Raw genomic sequence first — 20,750 nt, 5'->3', positions numbered from 1 at the left:
TGCTGTGCTGCAGCAACACTTGAACACAGCATTCTAGATAAAGGTGAAATGTTGATTTAGGTAATAGCATCATAACATTTCACATCCTATTTTTATTGATTCAAAATATTTTATCTGACCGCAACTATATTCTCTAAAGAGTTCTTCATTCAGCCCTTCATAGTGATGCTTTGGTCCTTTTCCTTAAATTACACAATTAATTAGGATCCACTAAATTGTATTAATAGCACATACTTTCCCCTCCAGTATGAATTACTTTACATTAATCAAGATTGAGTTTCATCCATCATTCTGTTGACTGCTGACCTCGTTTGATTAAATCCTTCTGATATTTCTCTTCAGACTTCACTAACCCACAATCAAATATCATTACATTGCATTACATTCACCCATTTTTAAGATATTCTGCTCCAATTGTGGAATTATAGTTGACTGACGGAACTCACTCCTATTCTTCTGCCTCTAGTCATACTAATGCAAATTGACTTTTTATGTACCTACTTAGGAACTATGTAGCATATCCATTTCCTTGCTCTTAGATGATGACATGCAAGTGAAAAATTAAAGATAAATTTATTAATATTGGACAGTATGTGCTAATGTTAATATACAACATAAAGCACATACTTTCTAAACTTTTTTTAAAATTCTCACTGTCAGCTTATCATTGTATTGTTTTGCCAGTGTAATACCCATTTTTCTGAGGTCATTACAGCTTAACATCTCTTTGCATGTTTCTTCAACTGCGTAAAAATTTAATCTGCTTTTATTACTTCTGCAAAGTAGATGAAAATCATTATCTCCATTTTATAAATAAAGAAATGAAGGAAGAAGACCAATAAGGATTTCTTCAGGATTACACAGGAAGGCTATGGCAGAGATGCCAAGCAAACCTGGAATCATTGGCGAGACCTATTCACTGATCACCAAGTCTTCCATTCTTCTATCATTTCAGTCCTTCCTCTCATTTTCTAACATCAGTGGGATTTCCTTTCCCCATACGTTATATAATAGGCTTGTCAAAAGGGGACATGGTTTGAAACCTGTGTTATATAGCACAGTAAATGCATTTGCTGGAGGAGCACCGCCAGCCCCAAATACTCCCGGCCAGTTGACTGATCATCTACATTGTAACAGCCTATCAAAAGTGACAGGTATTCACAGTGAGAGCTGCAGCTTATTACAAACAAAAGCCACATGCACCTTTCATCCTGGTAATTAAAACAAACAAGCCAGTGCCTTTGTCAGGGAGGGGAAAAAAAGAGCAGGTTTGCAACATAACATAATGATTTCCGACATTGTCTAGCAAATCTTTGACCGGTACGAATGGTAATTTCTTCTGGAATATCTGAATCTGCTGGAAAGAAGTCAAGATTGTTTCCTATTTAAACACCTGAAAGGTTCTGCAAGATAGCAATATCATTCTTGGCATTAGCTGCAAAGCATTGAACACGAAGGAAGAGACTGAATATGTGAGGTACCATGAGATGGGTGGCCAGGTTGAGGTACTGGACTGGAATACAGGCCACTGTGACTGCTCTGCAGGAGACTACCGACTCTGCTCTGGAAAACACAGGGCGATGACCCTTACATCAGACCGTGGCTCTACAGTTTCTCAAAGCATATGGTTTATTTTGGCCAGATGAGCTAGGTTTCGAAACCAACAGCAATAAAACTATCTGAAATTTAATAGGAGATGTAAAGCATGAACTCTCCAAGAACTGAGAAACCGATTCCCACCATCACATACGGCAGTGCATCCATTCTCATAGAACCCCCTGTTTGAATAATGACAACCCTGGCCCAACCAGCCTTAGTCATACCCATTTGTTTATACACACTTACATTCGTAATCGTAGACCACAAAAAAGAACACTCTAAATCTTGGTAAAATATAAAAGAAAGGAAAGATTGATTTGGAGGACTGTGCTGCCAAGAACACAATAATATCACCATCAGCCCCCACACGTTTGTTATTGCATTCAGCACAAGTGCCGGATGAACATCTGCACTGTAAAAATTTAGCCCATTAGCTCCTTCAGCTTGTTAGCATATTTTAATACTGTGATCACAGCTTTCTATTTCTATCAAGGTGCTACTAGGTGCCAGACTCAGTATTCACATAGTGCGTCATTATTATCTCTACACCCCCCAGGTCCTTAATCCGTCTTGCTTTTATAAAGCTATTACACAGCAATACTGAAACAGAAGGAAAGAAGAGGGAGAAATCTGAGGAGAAGGAAAGAGGATGCTACCAGTGTAGCAATACTGCTGGAAAGATAAGTAGAACAGTGATCTTATCATGTATGGCTGGACTAACGCTGTGTTACATACATCCCTCTCTAGCCTCTTAGTCTGTATTGTAACTTAGAGAAAAGTCATCTAGCACATACAAAATGCAATTAATTTAACAACTCACTCTCTCCTGGTCTGTTTTCCTTTAGCTCCTTACAGTGCCTCAGTATAAATAGTTGGTCAACTCTATCATTTATCGTCTAAAAAATTACTTAATGCTAACTAGTCTGTATTCACCCCTTATGTTTGCATAAGACATCCATGTGAGCAAAACAAAAATGAGTGCAAGCCTGCTGTAATACACACACACGTACTCCCACAGTCGTGTGATGCCGGTGTGTTACACAGTCACAGGTGAAACTGTGTTTTCTACATGCAGTAGGCTTTGTGTGTGCATTATTTTTTTAAACATCCAAGCCAAATTTAAGCCTACCTTCATCACAGGATGAACTTGGTTCACTATTAAATATAAAGCTGTCACACAGTCCACAAATCCTGACCAAAAAAAATCCAACACCACAAACCAAAAATCCCCACACACCACTCAGAAAAAAACAGTAAGCTTAGAGAAATTAAAAATATCTGTTCCTCACAAAATAAGTGAAAAGACCCAGCCCAGGCAAGTAGTCTTTCAGGTTCACATGAATTCAGCACTTTCAAGCTTGCGTCCTACATTCAAAAAGCCGTAACATGAAAAGCATGTGCTGAATATAGAAGAAACCAGCGTGCCCACACATCTACCGGTTAGCAAAGGGCTGATGGATCTTCTCTTGTTCTTACACTTATGAAATGAGACATTTTCTCTTCACCTCAGTTCCTGCCCTTTCTAAATGCCGAATTCTCTCAGAACAGAAATCCCATGCTCTTCACTCAGAGCAGTACAGCACTCCTCCAAGGAACCAGGTTTACTGGGAAAAGCACAACTGTTTATCTAATTTGCTCTTCCACTTAGCATCTGCAACTGCCCAGTGCCAGATTCAATACTGGGCTAGCTGGGCCTTTGATCTGACCCAGGACAGCTGTTCCTATGAACTCATTTAACTAGCTAACATTATTCCAATAAAGCCCCATGTCTTAAGCCAAACTGGACTTTGTCATTGAAAAGAAATGTTATATTACATTCTACTAGCACGGGTTCATTCCAAATGAACGCAAGCCCATGAACAGTCATGAGAGACCCCTTCTGGCGCTTCATTCTTCTGTTTCATTTCTCTGTAACAAAAAGTGACAAATGATGAGATTTTCAGAATGGAGAAGAAGGGGGAAAGCAACAATTAGCTCTTAATTCCCAAACTCTCCTGTATTCAGGGTAAGGTCTTGAAGCATATGCTTTAGTGAAGCAAGGACTAAGGCATTTAATAACACTACAGTTTCACGGAAACCTTAAAGCAGTCAAGGATAAACCACCACTGAATGCAGCCACTTCTACCGCCCTCTGTTTTGTGCTGGCAGAAGACTTTGCCCAGTTGAGCTGAGAACGGAATCAAAGACATGACACTGGCTGAAACAAAGTGGAAGTTTCTCAGAGTTTAGTAGAACCAGACCAGGTCTCCAACCCAATTCCTGTGTGGCTGCACAAGCATTTGCACAGGGACGAGTCAGGGAGCAACCACAAGGGGCAACACTGGCTTGCGCTGGTTTCGAGCACTTGCAAAACTGTGGAGAAAGTAGGGTTTCTCAGACTTTCCAGTCTGAGAAAAATAGCTGCACACTAATGGCCAAAGCAACGTGCTTTGGTTAAACACTACACGATATGGAAAAAACATCATTCCACACACAATACAGACCACAGAGATCATTGAAAAGCATGGATTTCTTTGAGCACCAACATGATGCTATATGTTAAGCTACACAGAAACTTCAGACAGAAATTTTTCAGTGTGCATTTATTTATACCAGAACATACAAGCAAACTCCCAATTCATCTTCATCTCAGTGTTACTTTAAAACAGAAGGAGAAGATGAGCCTGCTTCAGAAAAATCAAGGTGGTGCATTTCATCAGGGAGATGAAGAGTTTCTGGAGATAAAGGGTCAGATATGCATCTGCAGAATGAAACACAATCAAACATCACAGTCTGCAGCATTCCTAGAGAAGGAAGGTCATCTAGTTTGACTCATGTCCTTTTTTTGTGATTTTTTAAAAATTTTTATTTTTAAAAAAGCTGCCGCAAAAGCACATTCTCTGAAACACTTTAAACCACATGAAAACATAAGTAATCTTCACACTACCTAAGCACCTGAACATCTTCCAATGCTGTACAGAAGAAATAGTTTGTGACTGCTCCTCTAGGCTTCTATCAGCCAAGTGCAAACACAGCACAAATGCAGTGCTCCTCATGAGCATTTACCAGCAATAACCGATGTGAGTGAATGACGGGGAGAGCGGTGGCTTTAAAATTCACGCCAGAGGATTTCAGAACTGCATCTAAAACTTACAGAGATTTAGCCAGGCAGCTCCTAGTGCACTGTACAGTGTGACCCCTGCAAATGAAAATGTAGAGAAGGACAGCAATGAACACTACTTATTAATGTGGACTGAAAATATAAGCAACAAAAGTTGCTCAGTTACGCTATATGATTTCTAATGTCGTGTTTGAGCACCTACTAGCTGTATGTGAAATAATGTCTGAAAATAACTGTCTCGCAGTTTATTCTCTTCCTCTCTCTCCAGGGGGAGAATTGTGCCTGTGGTAGGATACTGTGCTGTGGTTTTTGTACTTTAGTTTTAGGCCTGCATTTATGAAATACTTTTGCTACCATGCACTTCTGGTGGAGAAAGCAGTTTGAACAGGGGTGCCCTCAGAGTCTGTGGGATTCCACTTCCCTGCCTCATACTGGTCCACAAGGAGCTCCTGCCTCTTGCAGAGCCAAGCATACCTGTCGGATAGAAAGTCTCATCATAACTACTGCTCTGAGGTTTCCAGCCTGAAGTTTACGCACTCTCTCAGATCCATGAAAATCAGTCTTTGAATGAAGATTTTAATACACTGTATACTTTGAGCACTTAAAATTCTCTTTTGCATCTGTAAAGAATCAGTAGCAGAAAAAGGAGACAGGAGAAAGCAAAAGCATTATCAGGCATAATTGTACTAGATGAAGTTTCCTAAAAGCTAACAGGAATTGAAGAAGGGGTGAATGAAAGGTGTATGAAGAACAAACACAAACAGTTCTAACAAATGTTGTTTCTAGATCTTGATTAAAGGTGATACAACTAATTTACATGCTTTGTGAATGAATAATACAGCATTTCAGAGCTACTGAAATTCCCAAATTTTCATCTGCAGGGCACTGTGAGCTTTTATTTCTTTTCTCATTAACTGTAAAAATATGATCAATGTTCAGCTGGAAACTTTGTGAAATGGAAATTCTTCACCAGAAGCCGAGTTCAGCCCTGTTTGTAAGCAGATGCAAATACCTGAAGTTGTACCGGCATATTTCATGGTTGTTATTGGCCACATACGTGTGTGTCTGGCCTGTCCGAGTTGCTAATACTGTAAGGCTCCAGATGAAGAATGGGTAAACTCTAGCATTACTGAATTCCACTGGAGTTTTATTAAAGAATCCATGGGACCAGCATTCTACTTCATTTATTAAACATTAGGAAATACAGTATTTTTAAAAATAGGTACAAAATATTCAAGGAGAACACAAAATTCACCTTAATGTTTTGCCTTTTTTTCAAATTTTCAAGCTCATATTAATTGCTAACGTTCCATTATGTGCTTCAAAAATATGCAAAGATGAAATGATTTCAAAACAAAGCACAGAACCTGTTCATAGCACTTTAAGAAACAAGACTGCACTATAGGCTGAAAACCAACTGGATTTTCTAAATAAAAATATCTGTCTAGTATTTAGTTACAGGTACAGAGAACTAAACCCCAGAACGCTATGGCTTGTTCTGTAATATAAGCCCCAGAGAACCTCTTGCTTTTTAAATAAGTTAGCATATGTATCAAATTAAGTTTTTGTTGTAACTCCACTAGTCACAAAATATTTATCGCTCCATCCACATCGGAAATTTTTATTTCCTTATCATTAATTGTGCTTAGTGACAAAGAAAGGACAAGTAACAGCATGAGAGATCACTAAATAGCGCAAGACCTGCCCTAGGCTACGGGTCTCACCTGGTTAACACAGCTTCTCCTTTCCAAACTGTAGGCAGCCTCATGCAACCCCATCTTAACAGCCAGGGACATACAGAGCCCCGGGTAGGGAGAGGAGATTAATCCTTCTGAATAAGTGGGCCCAATCAAGAAAAAGTAAGCAAGTAAATAAGCATTTTCAAGCATATACTGTGACTAAACCAGTCGATAAATACAGGTGACCGAACAGTTTTATGCCTGTGCTTTATGGCCAGATGACGGCTCTCTCAATCCACCCCCTCCCGAGATCTATACTCCCAGCTAAACCGCCCCGCAGTCCCTGGGCAGATGCAGCTGAAATCAATAGCATCATAACACCGTCCCTCTCCTTTCCCCCCCGAAAGCCCCGTGATAGCCAAGTTTCAGCTGCGATCCGTATTGACCGGCTCCCAGCACCAGCGGGGCCTCTCCTCCTGCCCGGCGGGGCAGGATCAGCCCCGATCGCTATCTGATGAGAGGGGAGCACGTCCTGACTTTCCCCAGTCACTTAAGCCGGCGTCTCATTGCTTGTCCTTAGAGACCACAGCTCCACTCAGGCAGAGAGCGTCTAGACAGTATTCATGATCCATCTGTCTGGCACAGCCAGGCTGATGACAAACTCTATTAGACCCGAAACAATTTTTTTTTTTTTTTCGCTCTTCCCTCCTCCCATCTCCCTTTTCCTCCGAGAAGCAGTAATCTGACACTGAAAATTACTATCATTGTTGCAATGCTCAAAATAGCAGTGCCAGACTTTCATTAACATCAACGCTAGACTGCTAAATATTTAAAGAAATGGATAAATTTCACCTGAAGTGGGACAGCCCGGCACACATGAAAGCAGAAGCACAATCAAAATGTAAATCTAAGCGGTTGTTTTTATCTGCGCAAATTCGGTGTCACAGTCAGAGGGGGATGCCAAAGGTCTCTTTAAACAAAATATTTTCCTTTGATTGAGCTTTTTGTTTTTAAAACAGAATCATTCTCCAACCCCCTGCAGATCCCTACAAGGCTGAGAGCTGACAGAAGTAGGTGGGGGTGGTGAAAGGGAGAGCTATATATTTGATTTGTTTGGGTTTTTTTACCTTGCAGAGGAAAATGAACTCCTACAGCAAACTCTTCTATGCCAAAACAGCCATGACACATCACCTCCATCAATGCTGACAACTTGAAATTTGATGTAGACATAATTTTCACATGACAAGAAGGAAGGATTTGTTCTCCCTTATTTTATTCTTCTTCAAATTCTCATGCATGTCAATATTTGTGTTTCATATGCCCACGAACACATACAGACCACAGCAGAGGTAAGTACCTGTACTGTTTTCCACCTAAGAACTAAAATCTCCACCATTGCAACCCTTCTCAATTAGACATGACTTGGATACTGCAGTCTGAAAATAGACAACAGACTACGCTTCCCATTTCAAAATCTAATTTACTTTTAGCAGGACAAGGCAGGCTGATCATTTGTTGCAAAACAAAGGGAAATGCTCGAACAAATGAACTGTGTCCTGCTAGAAGCAGGCACATTGTTTCAATTCCTCGGAGTCCGAATTTTGCAGGTCACATGGAGTGGCAGGCTGCCGCCAAGGCCAAGTCTGCAATGTTTAAAATCCTACTCTTCATCTCATTTTTCCTACCATGGCTTTGTGCTGTTAAATACACCCTCGACCTCCAAGTAGTGTTAAAAGAACAGTCATCTCCATTATCTCAATCAATAAGTCTTCACAGTTGATGAAAATAAAAACAGTAAGAGGACCTACTGAAAGCCGACACGGGCTACTTTGTATGAGGCTACCTGTGGGGAAATGTGCAGTCCCCTCAGAGCATCCTCCCTGAGGAGGGGGAGGTACGCTTCAACATGCATCGCCAAACCTGTGCTAAAAATCCCAGTGTAAACCAGGCAAGCTGTTACCTTAACATGTTCGGCTTAAATGCCTTAGCGTGTATTTTGACCAACTTGCAGGATTGCAGCTTGTGTTGTCTGAAATCAGACTCCAACACACCTTGGAGCTGGTGCAGACTTTCCCCAGCTGCCCTCCAGTGTCTCTGTGCTATACAGACTAAATTGCCCACGTAGCAGCATAAGGAAAGCCTACCTACAAGTCAGCAGAGGAAAATTAATAAAACCAACGGGCTGCAGAAATACACATTTTGTTTAACTTTGCACACAAGACATCTTACTGAGTTCAGTAGCAACATTTAAAAGACTGAATTAACAGCCTTCACACTGGAGCCAGATAAGAATAGCAGAGAGGAACACCAGGTCTGGGAGATTTAAACTCCTCTAACACAATGAGATAGCGTCTGCTATAATCATGAGATTCAGGGAGCAGGTCACCCACAAAAAATATCTTTCTATACCACTGCTCATGCAACTTAACCAAACAATAAGCTCCAACGAGACATTCTGGATTTGGCTACTGGCAAGAACACAAATGAGAAATGCTTCAGTAGCCAGGAAATATGGGCTACTGCTAACATGGCACACACTGCTTAAATAAACTGAAGCAGAACTTCCATATGAAAATTTATTTATTTAGACATCATTTGGGGGCAGTCTAGGTATTACTGTGAAATGAGATGAATATTGTTTCCACCACAGGAGGACAGAAGGTTTGAATACAGCATGAGAGAGGGATTCTTTGAAGAAAGAGCAGAGGGGAAGGCACACCACAGTAGTGCCAACGTGCTCTAGGTAAAGGCAAGAGCAGTCCCAGGGAGAAACAGGCAACCCTGCTTGGACATAGACCAGCACAAGCTTACACAGGGCTCCTTTCAACAGTTTCCTGCCCATTCGAGAACTGGGCACAAGCAAGAAGATGCAAGAACAGAGCTGATACATAACACTGACCAGAAAGAAATTCCTGCTTTGAAATTCCTCATGTGATTTCTTTTAACACTCATTTTCTTCTTATAGAACTGTATTACCTTCTTGTCACTAATTAGAGGCCAATGAATATACGTGTTGGAAGGTAGCCTTGTCAGCTGGGACATTTCAAGCACATATACTCTGGTGTACTCTGCTAGGGATGCCCATTAAAATCATTGAAGCAAAAGCATGCACAAGTTCCTTAATTCAACATGTCAGACCTCTAAGGCCTGGGGACCTCACTTCAAGAAGTATTCTAGAAACATTTTTTCAAGGCTGGAATAACCCGATACAACCAACTGCCACATTCATGATAATGCTCTTTTCTATTACCAGTTGGCACTGATTTCGAGCATGTAACAGCCTGTTTAATAGCCAGAACATGATAAATATCACTGATCCTCATTTGTTTTAAATACTCTTTATGGTTGTATTATTTTTCTGTCTGGCTTTGATCTTTTTCCTCTTTGTTTCACCATTAAGACCCTGTTTCACTGGGCTTTGGTTTTTTATTTAAAACAGAATTCCCTTTATTTACCAGCAGTTGTGGCACAGTCCCTATCGCATTGAAAAAGTACAGTCACTATCAATATCCTCAAACGCAACAAATAATGAACCACTCTCTCTGCCACAAGGTAAGCAAAAAGTTAAACACTTCCGAATGTTCCTAGCAATAAATCAAATATTTCCCCTACCAACTCCTCATTTGCAATGTTGTTACAAAACCAGCAAATATAGTTCTTGAAGGACTTAACAAGATTGTTTACCTAATTACTCCACTCAGCACTGTGGAGGTCTGAAGTAGCAGGACTATTGGATGCCATATTTCAGAAGGAGTCAGAGAAAATGGACAAGTATAAGAGATTTAAGGAAACATAATTCATGTGTAGGAACTTGGTGGTTTGGAGGGTTTTTTGGTTGTTTCTTTTTAAACCCTCCCAGAGGGTAACTGACAGATGGGTGGTAGTAGTCCTCATGTCTGTAAAAGGCTCATTTGAGAAGGAAGCAAACAATTTTTCTCCATGTCCACTGCAAAGTGAGAGAAATGCCGCCACTTTGACCCTCACAGCTTTCCAGAGACAGGATCATGAAACACCGAAGCTCCAGTACAAGCAGTAGGAAACCTGCCGCCGAAGGTTTTTTTGCAGACACATTTTGCTGTGTTTGGCCCAGATAAACTTTACGCCACTGGAGGTGAGGAGGATGACCTGCCAGCTTACCAACACCGCTCCCTTTCAGGCATGCCTGCCTTCATGTTCTTGACCTACCGCGACGCCTGAAGGGAGGGATGTGCCTTAGGGGGAGACCAGGAAGTTTGCAGATCCTGGATCAAGCAAGTAACGATTTCTACAGTCCAAAGGCCTTTTGAGGAAAAGGCCAGTGTGCGGTGCCAAAACACTGCTGTGATTACTGCACAATTGCCACAGGGACAGAGGGATACTGAAAAACCACCGGTTCCCCGGCTATCAGACCTCAAGCTGAAGGAGGCCTTCGGACTTCCACCTAGGATCTCACAAGGTGCCACCGTTGCACTGTGGCCGCACAGGGCCACCACCTGCAATGCCCCAACTGCTGCTTGTCACCAAAGTCCTTCCCTCCATCTGCTACCACAGTGGTCTTCGTGGTTCCTTTTGGGCAAACGGTTGTGCTGGCTTGGTTTAAGAGAAGAGCTGTACAGTCCCAGTCAAAAAAATTCCTCTATCTGAACTTTAAAGATATGCTTACAAGTTTTGCATGCACAAATAATAAGGCATAACTTTTTTACAACTCAAAAGCCAAAGTTAGCCTAAGTTCATGAGCAAACACATGCGACATTTTAATCTGGACCCATCACCAAAGCCTATGGCTAGTCCTGGGGCTTCAGAAAGAGTTTTGCTCCAAAAAACAAATCAAAGCAAAAATAAAATGAACTAACATAAAAGCATACGTAGGCCATTATTTCAAAACCCCTGAAATCACTGCAGAGGTACCAAAGTACCGCAAAGTACAAGATTTAAAACCATTTACAGTACAACATTTAGAAACATATTCATTTGGAGGTTAGAGGGCAGAGGAGGAAAGGCGTATATCCAACACCTGACTTCATCTTCTATTATGAATACACTCCAGTGATTCTGTCCTGCTTAATGGCACATGTGTTCATTACAAAGATTACAGACACATGCTGCTTATAATTCCTATTATTAGTAACAACATAACTACCCAGATATTCCTAAGCCATAGTCACAACCAGAGGTGAAAGAGCATGCTGAGGGATGTCTGTATTGGCGGAACCAAACCATTTGGAAAGCGGTAAGTAACATAACACCACTTCTATTGTACTTGTAGACCAGAAGCATTATTGGAAGATTTCTCCACCATCCAGAAAGCCGAATTGTGGTGTAAAAATAAATTATTGCAGAACATACCAGAACAAAATCGAAGTTTGACTTCAGTGCACATCACTGAGGGCAAAGCATTAAGAGAGCAATTCTGGTGATAAGCTCTGGCACTCTGTGTGAGACATTTATGCAACAAAGAATAGCAATTCAAGCTATTTTAAATATATACCTACAAAAGCTCAGTGATCTACCAAATGATGCTGATTTCAGCACTAATAAAATACATTTGATTAATAGGCATGATAACTGGAAAGAGTACAACTTTCTTAGTAGCCTTACTAGCATATAAAGACTGTCACACAGACAAAGCACAAAATATTTTTTTAGAGCCTTGGAAAACAAATTATTTAATCATTTATATATTATGCTTTCTTTCTCAGAAGCCACACATGACCCGTATGATTATAACCACAATATCTGCAGTTCAAACTCCCTTTACGTAACTACAACTTTCCAGGTTTAGAAACCTAGAGTGTTACATATCACTGCTGGTTCAGAGAAAAACGGTATTTACTTCCTCAGTCTCACCCCCCCCAGATACCATACTGCAGACCAAGTTTCCGAACAGACTGATTTCTGAGGTAAACAGCCACATTCGACATATGTACACACACGGATGCACACAAAGAGCCAGTACTTACAGCTAAAGATGCCTGGAGGTGGATGCTCTGTTACAAGCAGACAGTTCTCTTCATCACTGTTATCCCCACAGTCATTCTGTTGGTTACAAATCAATGAACCAAGATACAAGCATTTACCACTGGCGCAGGTGAATTTGCACTCTGAAAGGCAAAAAAGAAACCAAAACAAAAATGTGTGAGGAAATTGGTGCTTCACTGCTAGAATGACTGATATTAAAGGCAATATTTTTCAAGTAGATGCTATCATGGCAGATGGGTCTTTGGCACTTTATCCCCCAAATAAATAATATAGTCTTTGTAAGCATTGCACGTATAAATATATACATGACACATTCCAGATCACCAGATTCAATCCACTAGTAAACAGATTTACCATTTGCAGAAATTCAACTTCTTCTTCTTAAAAAAACAGACAATATTTTTTTGCAGTTCCTGTTGATTACAATTCACTTTGGTCAAAGACTGTGTTCTCATACATGTTTGTGTGGCACCTTGCATATTTGCGGCAAGACAGCACTATGAATAAAAATAATAATTGTCCCACATTAAAAAAAGTCTTGCACAATGTAAAACTGCATCGGCTGTAAGGCAACAGTATAGTTCGTAACCAGGAACAATCCTGTCCAGACACAGACAATTATTCCTTAACTACTTTCCCAAAGCCAATTTGCCAGTCTCCCAACTAATTACAATCAAGCGCTCCGTGTCTGCACATTGAATTCCCACATGCCAGTTTGCTTTACAAAGTCAGTAAACTGCTAAAACCTCTATAAAGTGTCTGAACGCTATACACAGGCATGCTGTATTTTTTACATTTTGCTCATTACAAAGAAATGAATGCTTTCCCCTAAACATGGTTCAGTCATGAGAACAATTCCTATGAGACCAAGTATTTAAACAAAAACTTTGTTACCTCAAGTTCCTTCTTACTTCTCTGCCTTTCTGTGCAAAAGGATGCAGGCTGGCTAACTAATCCTGTGTAAGATACCTCACTAGACTGATCTCTAGCTCTTTGAAAAAAAGTCAAGGAAAAACTCCTCACCTCATCTCCCACTCAAATTTTACACTGACAGGATTGCTACGCAGTTACCCCTTCAGACAGGGATGACATTACCTCCATCCTTGGCCTTTTGTTTAGTGGTAAAGATTCAGTAAGTGCTAACCAGTGGTAGCCTTTTATGGGAATTATAGTCCAGTGCCTTGTCATCTTGGATGTTTTTTCTTTAATTTTCAGAGCCCAGTCAGACAGGGCTTCAGTCTGACTGACTTGGCTTCTGTCTGAAGCTGTAATACTTCGGTATTTAAATAAGGCGTTATGTACTAAGGATGTCTACTGTGGTTGATAATTAAAATTCCATTGCCCTTCTGCTAAACTGATCATTTAAATGTCGCTTCCAGAAACAAAGCTTTATAGTCAGTATTTGAGATGTAATTAAGAAATGTTCACAAAAATATACATGCAATTATAAAAAGCTTTCTCACTAGGCTTGTTCCAAAGTTAAATACGCTACACATATAGAACAGAGGACATATTATATCTAGACAAATTATAACTTAATGATTACACTTCCAGCATGTTGACAGATTCTGGCGATTCTCATTCATAAGCAAAGGCAAAGTAGATGGAATTAAAAACAAGAAACACTAGCAAGTAGTTTATTAAACTGGTGCCATTCCCTGAACCCTGGGCTTCCCTAAGGCTGCAGTTTGGGTTGGCTGATTCTGCTTAAGAGAGATGATCTCTGGTCCTTCCCAGCAAAGAGATGGCATTTGTTCATCTTCAAGAGTATCAACAAGAGACTTCCCTTTAATCTTAACAGCACGCGGACTTACTTACTCTGAACTGAGACGACAGGACCTATAATTCTAAAAAGCCCCTAAAACAGTTACTGAGGCGTGATACTTACCCACACATATCTGCTGTGTAACATAAGCAATAGCGAAGGAGGGGAAAAATAATAGTAATAGTGAAGGAGGGGAAAAATAAATTGGGAAAGCAAACAAAATGGTTTTTCTTAGCAAATTTGCTTTTAAAAAGTGATTTGTGGACTTCACTCCGAACACTTTTCATCAAGAGTATGAATGGCATTTTGGTATACATAGCAGCAAGAATCTGCTGCTACAAAGACATATGCATCAACATGTGCAACATATAAAATGCTATTTAGGAATATAAATAAGAGCCATAAAATACTATGCAAGAAAAACAAGCATTTCCTGTGGAAAAATCTATCCTTCTATTCCACTCGAACACACTGCACTTAAAAATCAGTGAGCATTTGCCTAAATAAGGTCCTCAAGATTTAAGCTTTTTCTGTCCAACCCTATAGTACTTGAACTACTCAAACTGTACAATAAAATACTGTACAAACAAAATATTTTTCCATGTTCCTTTGTCGTCCTGTCCTTCTCCGTTGCGACAGAGAACTTCAGAGGCATTTAAGGGCTTAGTTTTTCTTTTTTAAAATTCATAACCAGAGTAACCCTTTGAAACCTAAGGAACTAAGAAAGTCATTAACAGTTACTTTTGGAAAGAAGACTTAAAAGATCGGTCTCAGTATTAACAACCTGATAATTACAACACTTTAGGACTGATTTCTGCAACTTCATGAAGTAAGAAACTGGAACAAGAAAAGAACAAAGCTGCCTTGCAAGATGAGAAAAGTTGGCTTGAAAGGGCTCAAACTTTCCAGGTATCTTAAACGAGGAATATAACACAGGGTGAAATTAGAGTGGTAAAGGACATACTGCTTCTGTTTGAAAGACAAATATCAAACACCATATTGCTTGAAGTTAGAACATTTGGCATGTTACTTTGGCCACAGTATTTAATTCTTTCTCATGTCTTTGTGTTGAGTCCTAATGCAAAGCTTTCCATGCTTCCCCCATGGCTGATATAAAATACTCAAGCAAGATGTCAGCTCAAAAGTAATTAAAGCTAAGAACTTTGGGTTTCTATTTGCCACCAGATTATACAGTCTTCAGACAAAAGACCAAATGAAGCATTAAATTTTTAGTAGCTTTATTAAAGTCTTCAAGTTCTGGTTTTTAACTAACATTACCATAAGATGACTAACCAGAGGAAAGAATTTGTGCTTTAAGGGTTTTTTTTTTGTCCTAGATAACGGTCCTCATTGAAATTTGAATTAAAAAAACAGACTCAATCAACTTTTCTGGTAAAATTTTATGGCTGCTTCCTCCTTCCCTCAGATACATGAACATTGCCTTTGTCAAGGTGAACAAAAGAGTCATCAGGCCTCTCGTCCCCTGTTGATGTGCCCACGTGGACTGAAAGGTTGCTCACAATACCGCAGGAATTCTGTGTTGATTTTAAAATGGCCCGTGTTGCTAAAGTCGTCTTGCCTTGTGATCTCCCACCAAATCTATTTGCCAAGAAAGCGGTCATCCTGTACTGGGCCTAGCTGGGATGGAGTTAACTTTCTTCATAACAGCCCCTATGGCACTGTGTTTTGGATTTGTGACCAAAATAGTGTTGATAACACACCAGTGTTTTGGCTATTGTGGAGTGGTGCCTGCACAGCATTGAGGCTTTCTCTTCTTCTCACTCCGCTACTCCCAGGGAGTAGGCAGGAGGTGGGCAAGAGGCTGGGAGGGGACATGCCCAAGACAGCTGGCCACAACTGACCAAAGGTATCCTCCATGCCATACAGCATCATGCTCAGCAATAAAAAAGAGGGGGTTGTCTTGCCACTGCTCGGAGACTGGCTGGGCATCGGTCTCCTTGTGGGAGGTGGTGAGTGGCTGCCTTTGCATGACTTTTTTCCCCTCCTTCCTTCACTTATTAAACTTTTTGCTGTTACTCTTCCTATTCTCTCCCCTTCCTGTGTGGCAGGAGGGGGCGGTGAGCGAGCGGCTGTGCGGGTGCTTAGCTGCTGGCCAGGATCAGCCCATAAGACATGCATGTGCAAAAGTAACTTCTAAATCTAACAAAATTCGATATCCAATGGAGGACAAAAAAGTGCAAAACTTAGCCTGCATAATCATGTTCTGGTTAAGTCTGAAGGAAATACTCAAAGGAAAAATGTATTGTAGGAATGGGACAAATTAATTAAACAGATTATTCAATGAAAATACAGATACGTCTGAAAACTGAACATACCTAACGTTATGTATTTGCAACTGTAAAGGAAAATTCAGTACCTTAAAGTAGTTTGCATAGTAAACGCCTTTAAACAGTGTGTGCTTTTACTAAAACCAGAACAGGACCCTTCCTTGTAAAGCAAGGTGGATTAAAGTCAGGTTGATGGATATAGTAGGAATCAAATATTAGAGTATTGTCAAACTGAAGGTTAGTAAATAAACCTGCAGAGGTCTATACCAAAATACTAGGAGTGACCTCAAAACACTCTGACAGGGAAATCCAGACCAGCCCAGACTAGACCAATCTGCCTAATGACACACCAGAGAGCCCTTTTCAGTACAAAGTCTTGTACTTGGCCTGTCTAGACAAGAAGAGCAGGAAAAGCTCCTGTTCTAAAAACAAGCCAGCATGATCCTTCTTTCATGAATAATGTTTCAAAGCTAGGCAGTTTTCCTCTTCATTTCAAGAGGCAATTAGTGAAACATCAGTAGGCTGGTCAGCAAGGCTCTGACTAGAGGTAAACCTGAAGCAAGATGACCGTGACTGGAGGCTGAAAAGAACAGCCCTTCTTATGATTATGTCTATGTTCGTAATTATGTCTGCAGCACAATTTAAAAATTTATCTTGCCGATATACTGATTCTTCATCATAAAGTTTTAGTAAACATACTTCCAGGTAGAACTAGAGTACCTTGAAAAAAAAGGAATACTAAGAATACTATTATGAACGTTTCCTATTTTTATAAACTGTATGCAAGTAGTATAAACAAGTATATTGCTCAGGTGTTCAAGGTAGATGTTTGTATGTACAAACTCTCTACATACAAATACCCATTAATATATGACTGCATTTCAAATCGTTAATTGAACATCCTGCAACAGGTTTCAGCTGCAACAGTATCATGGTTAAACCCCAGCCAGCAACTAAGCACTACACAGCCGCTCGCTCACTCCCCACCATCCGGTGGGATGGGGGAGAGAATTGGAAGAGTAAAAGTGAGAAAACTCATGGGCTGAGATAAGGACAGTTTACTAATGGAAATAAAATTCTTTAATAATAATAATAATAATAATATACAAAGCAAGTGACATACAATGCAACTGCTCACCACCTGCTGACTGACACCCAGCCAGTCCCCAGGCAGTGATCACTGCCCCCCGGCCAACTCCCCCAGTTTATATACTGGGCATGACGCCATACGGTACGGAATAGCCCTGTGGCCAGTCTGGGTCAGCCCCCCTGGCTGTGCCCCCTCCCAGCTTCTTGTGCACCTGGCAGAGCAGGGGAAGCTGAAAAGTCTTTGACCACTGTAAGCACTGCTTAGCAACAACTAAAACATCGGTGTGTTATCAACATTGTTCTCATCCTAAATCCAAAACACAGCACTATACCAGCTACTAGGAAGAAAATTAACTCTATCCCAGCCGAAACCAGGACAGTATCCACCCCTTATTCTATACCATCTACGTCATGCCCAGGTCCTACACTTTCCAATACATTCCAGTTAATCACCATCACTTTTCCTATCTTTTGATATGTACACACAGATATCATTCCCTTAGTCTACGGGCCATCCCTCTAAAATGTCCATTGAGTTCATTCAGTCCATGACTTTGGCCTCCGTCTGTCATAACAGTCCTTCAGGGCGGGAGAAATGGTGTGTGGTGTTGGATTGTTGCATGTTGAAGCCAGTTCTGGTTCCATCACAGCTGCACTTGTCCGGTTCTATCATTGCTGCACTTCGCTCAGTTTGATCAAAATTCATTCTTCATTAATCTGGGTGATTCTTGCTGTAATACCACTGATATGGCATATAGCAACCATAGTAGTGACGACACACGGTATTATATAGCAATTAACATCATACAATTCAGTTCATTGGCTATTTCCACCCAAAATCAAACCCCCTTGAGGTACACGTTGGGCTTCCCTATACTTTTGCATCTCCCACCAAGTGCACCCAGGTCCTTGCTAAATGTGTATGCCAATATTTGAACATCCCATTGCTCTCAGTGTAGTCTTTAACAGACCATTGTATCGTTCTATTTTCCCGGAGGCTGGTGCATGACAGGGGATGTGATATACCCACTCAATGCTGTGCTCTTTGCCCCAGGTGCCTAAGAGGTTGTTTCAGAAATGAGTCCCGTTGTCCGACCCAATTCTTTCTGGGGTGCCATGCTGCCACAGGACTTGCTTTTCAAGGCCCAAGATAGCGTTCCAGGTGGTGGCATGGGGCATGGGATATGTTTCCAGCCATCCGGTGGTTGCTTCCACCATTGTAAGCACATGGCACTTGCCTTGGGGGGGTTTGTGGGAGTGTGACATAATCCATCTGCCAGGCCTCCCCATATTTATATTTCAGGCATCGTCCTGCATACCAGAGAGGCTTTAACCGCTTGGCTTCCTGGGTCACTTGATAGAGAGGGCTTACGATCAGACTGTAATTTGGAATATATATTCTTCAAAAAACCCACAATGCCCAAGAAAGCTTGTGTTTCCTTTTTGCTGGTTGGTGGAGACATGGCTGTTATTTTGTTGGTTACATCCATTGGGATCTGATGACGTCCATTTTGCCATTTTATTCCTACAAACTGGATCTCCTGTGCAGGTCCCTTGACCTTTGTTTTACGGCAAAACCAGCCTTCAGAAGGATGTGGACTATTTTCTTCCCTTTCTCTAAAGTTCTTCTGCTGTGTTGTCCCATACGATGATGTCATCAATGTATTGCAGGCGTTCCGGAGCTTCACCTTGTTCCAGTGCAGGCTTCCCGGGGAGGCAGATTTTCCATCACACTTCCTCATGTCCTCTCCATGGTCACACACGTAAAACCACAGGGTGTCCCGTGTTGCGCATCCACTATATCATCTCTCTTGAGCAGAGGGATGCTTACTCCTAATGGCTGAGATACTGGTCCGTACAGGTGAGGAGTAGGATATATCCTCTTCAAGCTGCTGGAACTCCCAGGACAGATTTTCAGACAGTTTTTTGACAGCCAAGATGCAGGCCCATAGGAAGGAAGAGACACTTTCTTCATATTGCCGGAGCTGGCCAGCTGATTCATCCACTATTGGTTCCTCTCTGTCTTTCCATGTCATTACTGCCAATGAGTTTGCATGCGACAATGGTGCGCTCCATAGAAATTTCCACCACATGGGTCACGTGCTTCATTTGGATCTCTGGATAACTGCTCCTTGTCCAGGTCATCATAAATCACTTCCAGCACGGCTAATTCCCTCAGGTACTGGATCCCTCTCTCCATGGTGGTCCACTTGCCTGGGTGACATATAACATCTTCCTGGAAGGGATACCTTTCCTTCACACCTGACAGGAGTTGCCTCCAGAGGCTGAGGGCTTCTGCCCCTTTTCTAATTGCTTTGTCAATGCCTCCTTCTCTAGAAAGGGGTCGCAGCTGCTTGGCTTCCCTCCCTCCAATTCCAGGCTACTGGCCCTGTTATCCCAGCACTGGAGCAGCCAGGTGACAATGTGCTCACCTGGACGACAGCTGCAATCTTTTTGCCTCTCTTGCAGCTCACTCAAGGATAGGGATCAGGTGGTTATCATCTCATTTATTGGTTCTGCCTCTTCCTCCTCCTGTTCTCTTGATGGCCCTGGTTCATCATCAGCCCTTACTAAACGAGCCGATTTTCTTGTGTATTTTTTTCTTGTGTATAGGGGCAACTGATTCTGGCATGGGTTGGTTCTCTGGTTCAGCCACAGTGCCTGTTGCGGGGGCTGGAGTAGCCACAGTGCCTGTCATTTTGTCATCAGATCCAGAGGCCTTCTCTTCCCCTTGAGGGTTCTGAACAGTGTTGAACGGGGCTCAGTAGGCATGGGCCAGGCCCCAGCATGTTGCAGTTGATTTGTGTCTCTCAGGAGCTGCCAGGGTGACAGCATACTTTTTCCAAATACTTCACTAGTTTTTCAGGATTCTGCACTTGTTCAGGGGTGAAGTTCTGAAATACTGGAGGTGCCCACTGTCCTAGGTAGCTGCCCATACTATCCCACACACCCTGCCACTCATAACTATGCAGCCTTGGGGCAGACCTCTGGATGATATTCTTAAATTGCCTATTAACCTTAGACAAAACTGAAACAATATTCCCAAGAAATACCAATAGAAGTATCTTAACTACCCAAGGATGTTCAAGATACTGAAAAGTTATTGTAATGAAGGAGGAAACATCATAGAAGAAGGTAACCAAGGTGCCATTCTGTATTTACTCCAGAAAAAACCTCTCGGAGGTCCTTTCCCAGCCGAAACCAGGACAAACAGCAAAAGACAGATTTGCCTCATGATACAAAAAACTCCTCTGATCAGTGTTTTTTTATTG

At 41.4% G+C, this 20,750-nt stretch overlaps 1 protein-coding gene across 2 annotated transcripts in view; it reads right to left on the bottom strand.

Annotated features, from left to right (window-relative positions):
* The window catches only part of LDLRAD4 (low density lipoprotein receptor class A domain containing 4), a 196,357-nt gene that overhangs the window by 145,336 nt on the left and 30,271 nt on the right, over positions 1-20,750 (bottom strand). For both annotated transcript variants that reach the window (XM_082327427.1, XM_082327428.1), the window contains exon 2: positions 12,318-12,458. In XM_082327427.1, the coding sequence (XP_082183553.1) occupies positions 12,318-12,458 (141 nt within the window). The remainder of the gene's footprint in view (positions 1-12,317; positions 12,459-20,750) is intronic.

The sequence above is a fragment of the Platalea leucorodia genome, assembly GCF_965183815.1.
Source record: "Platalea leucorodia genome assembly, chromosome: 1".
NCBI lineage: Eukaryota > Metazoa > Chordata > Aves > Pelecaniformes > Threskiornithidae > Platalea > Platalea leucorodia.
The sequence above is the reverse complement of the archived record's forward strand: the minus strand, read 5'-3'. Positions and strand labels throughout refer to the sequence as shown.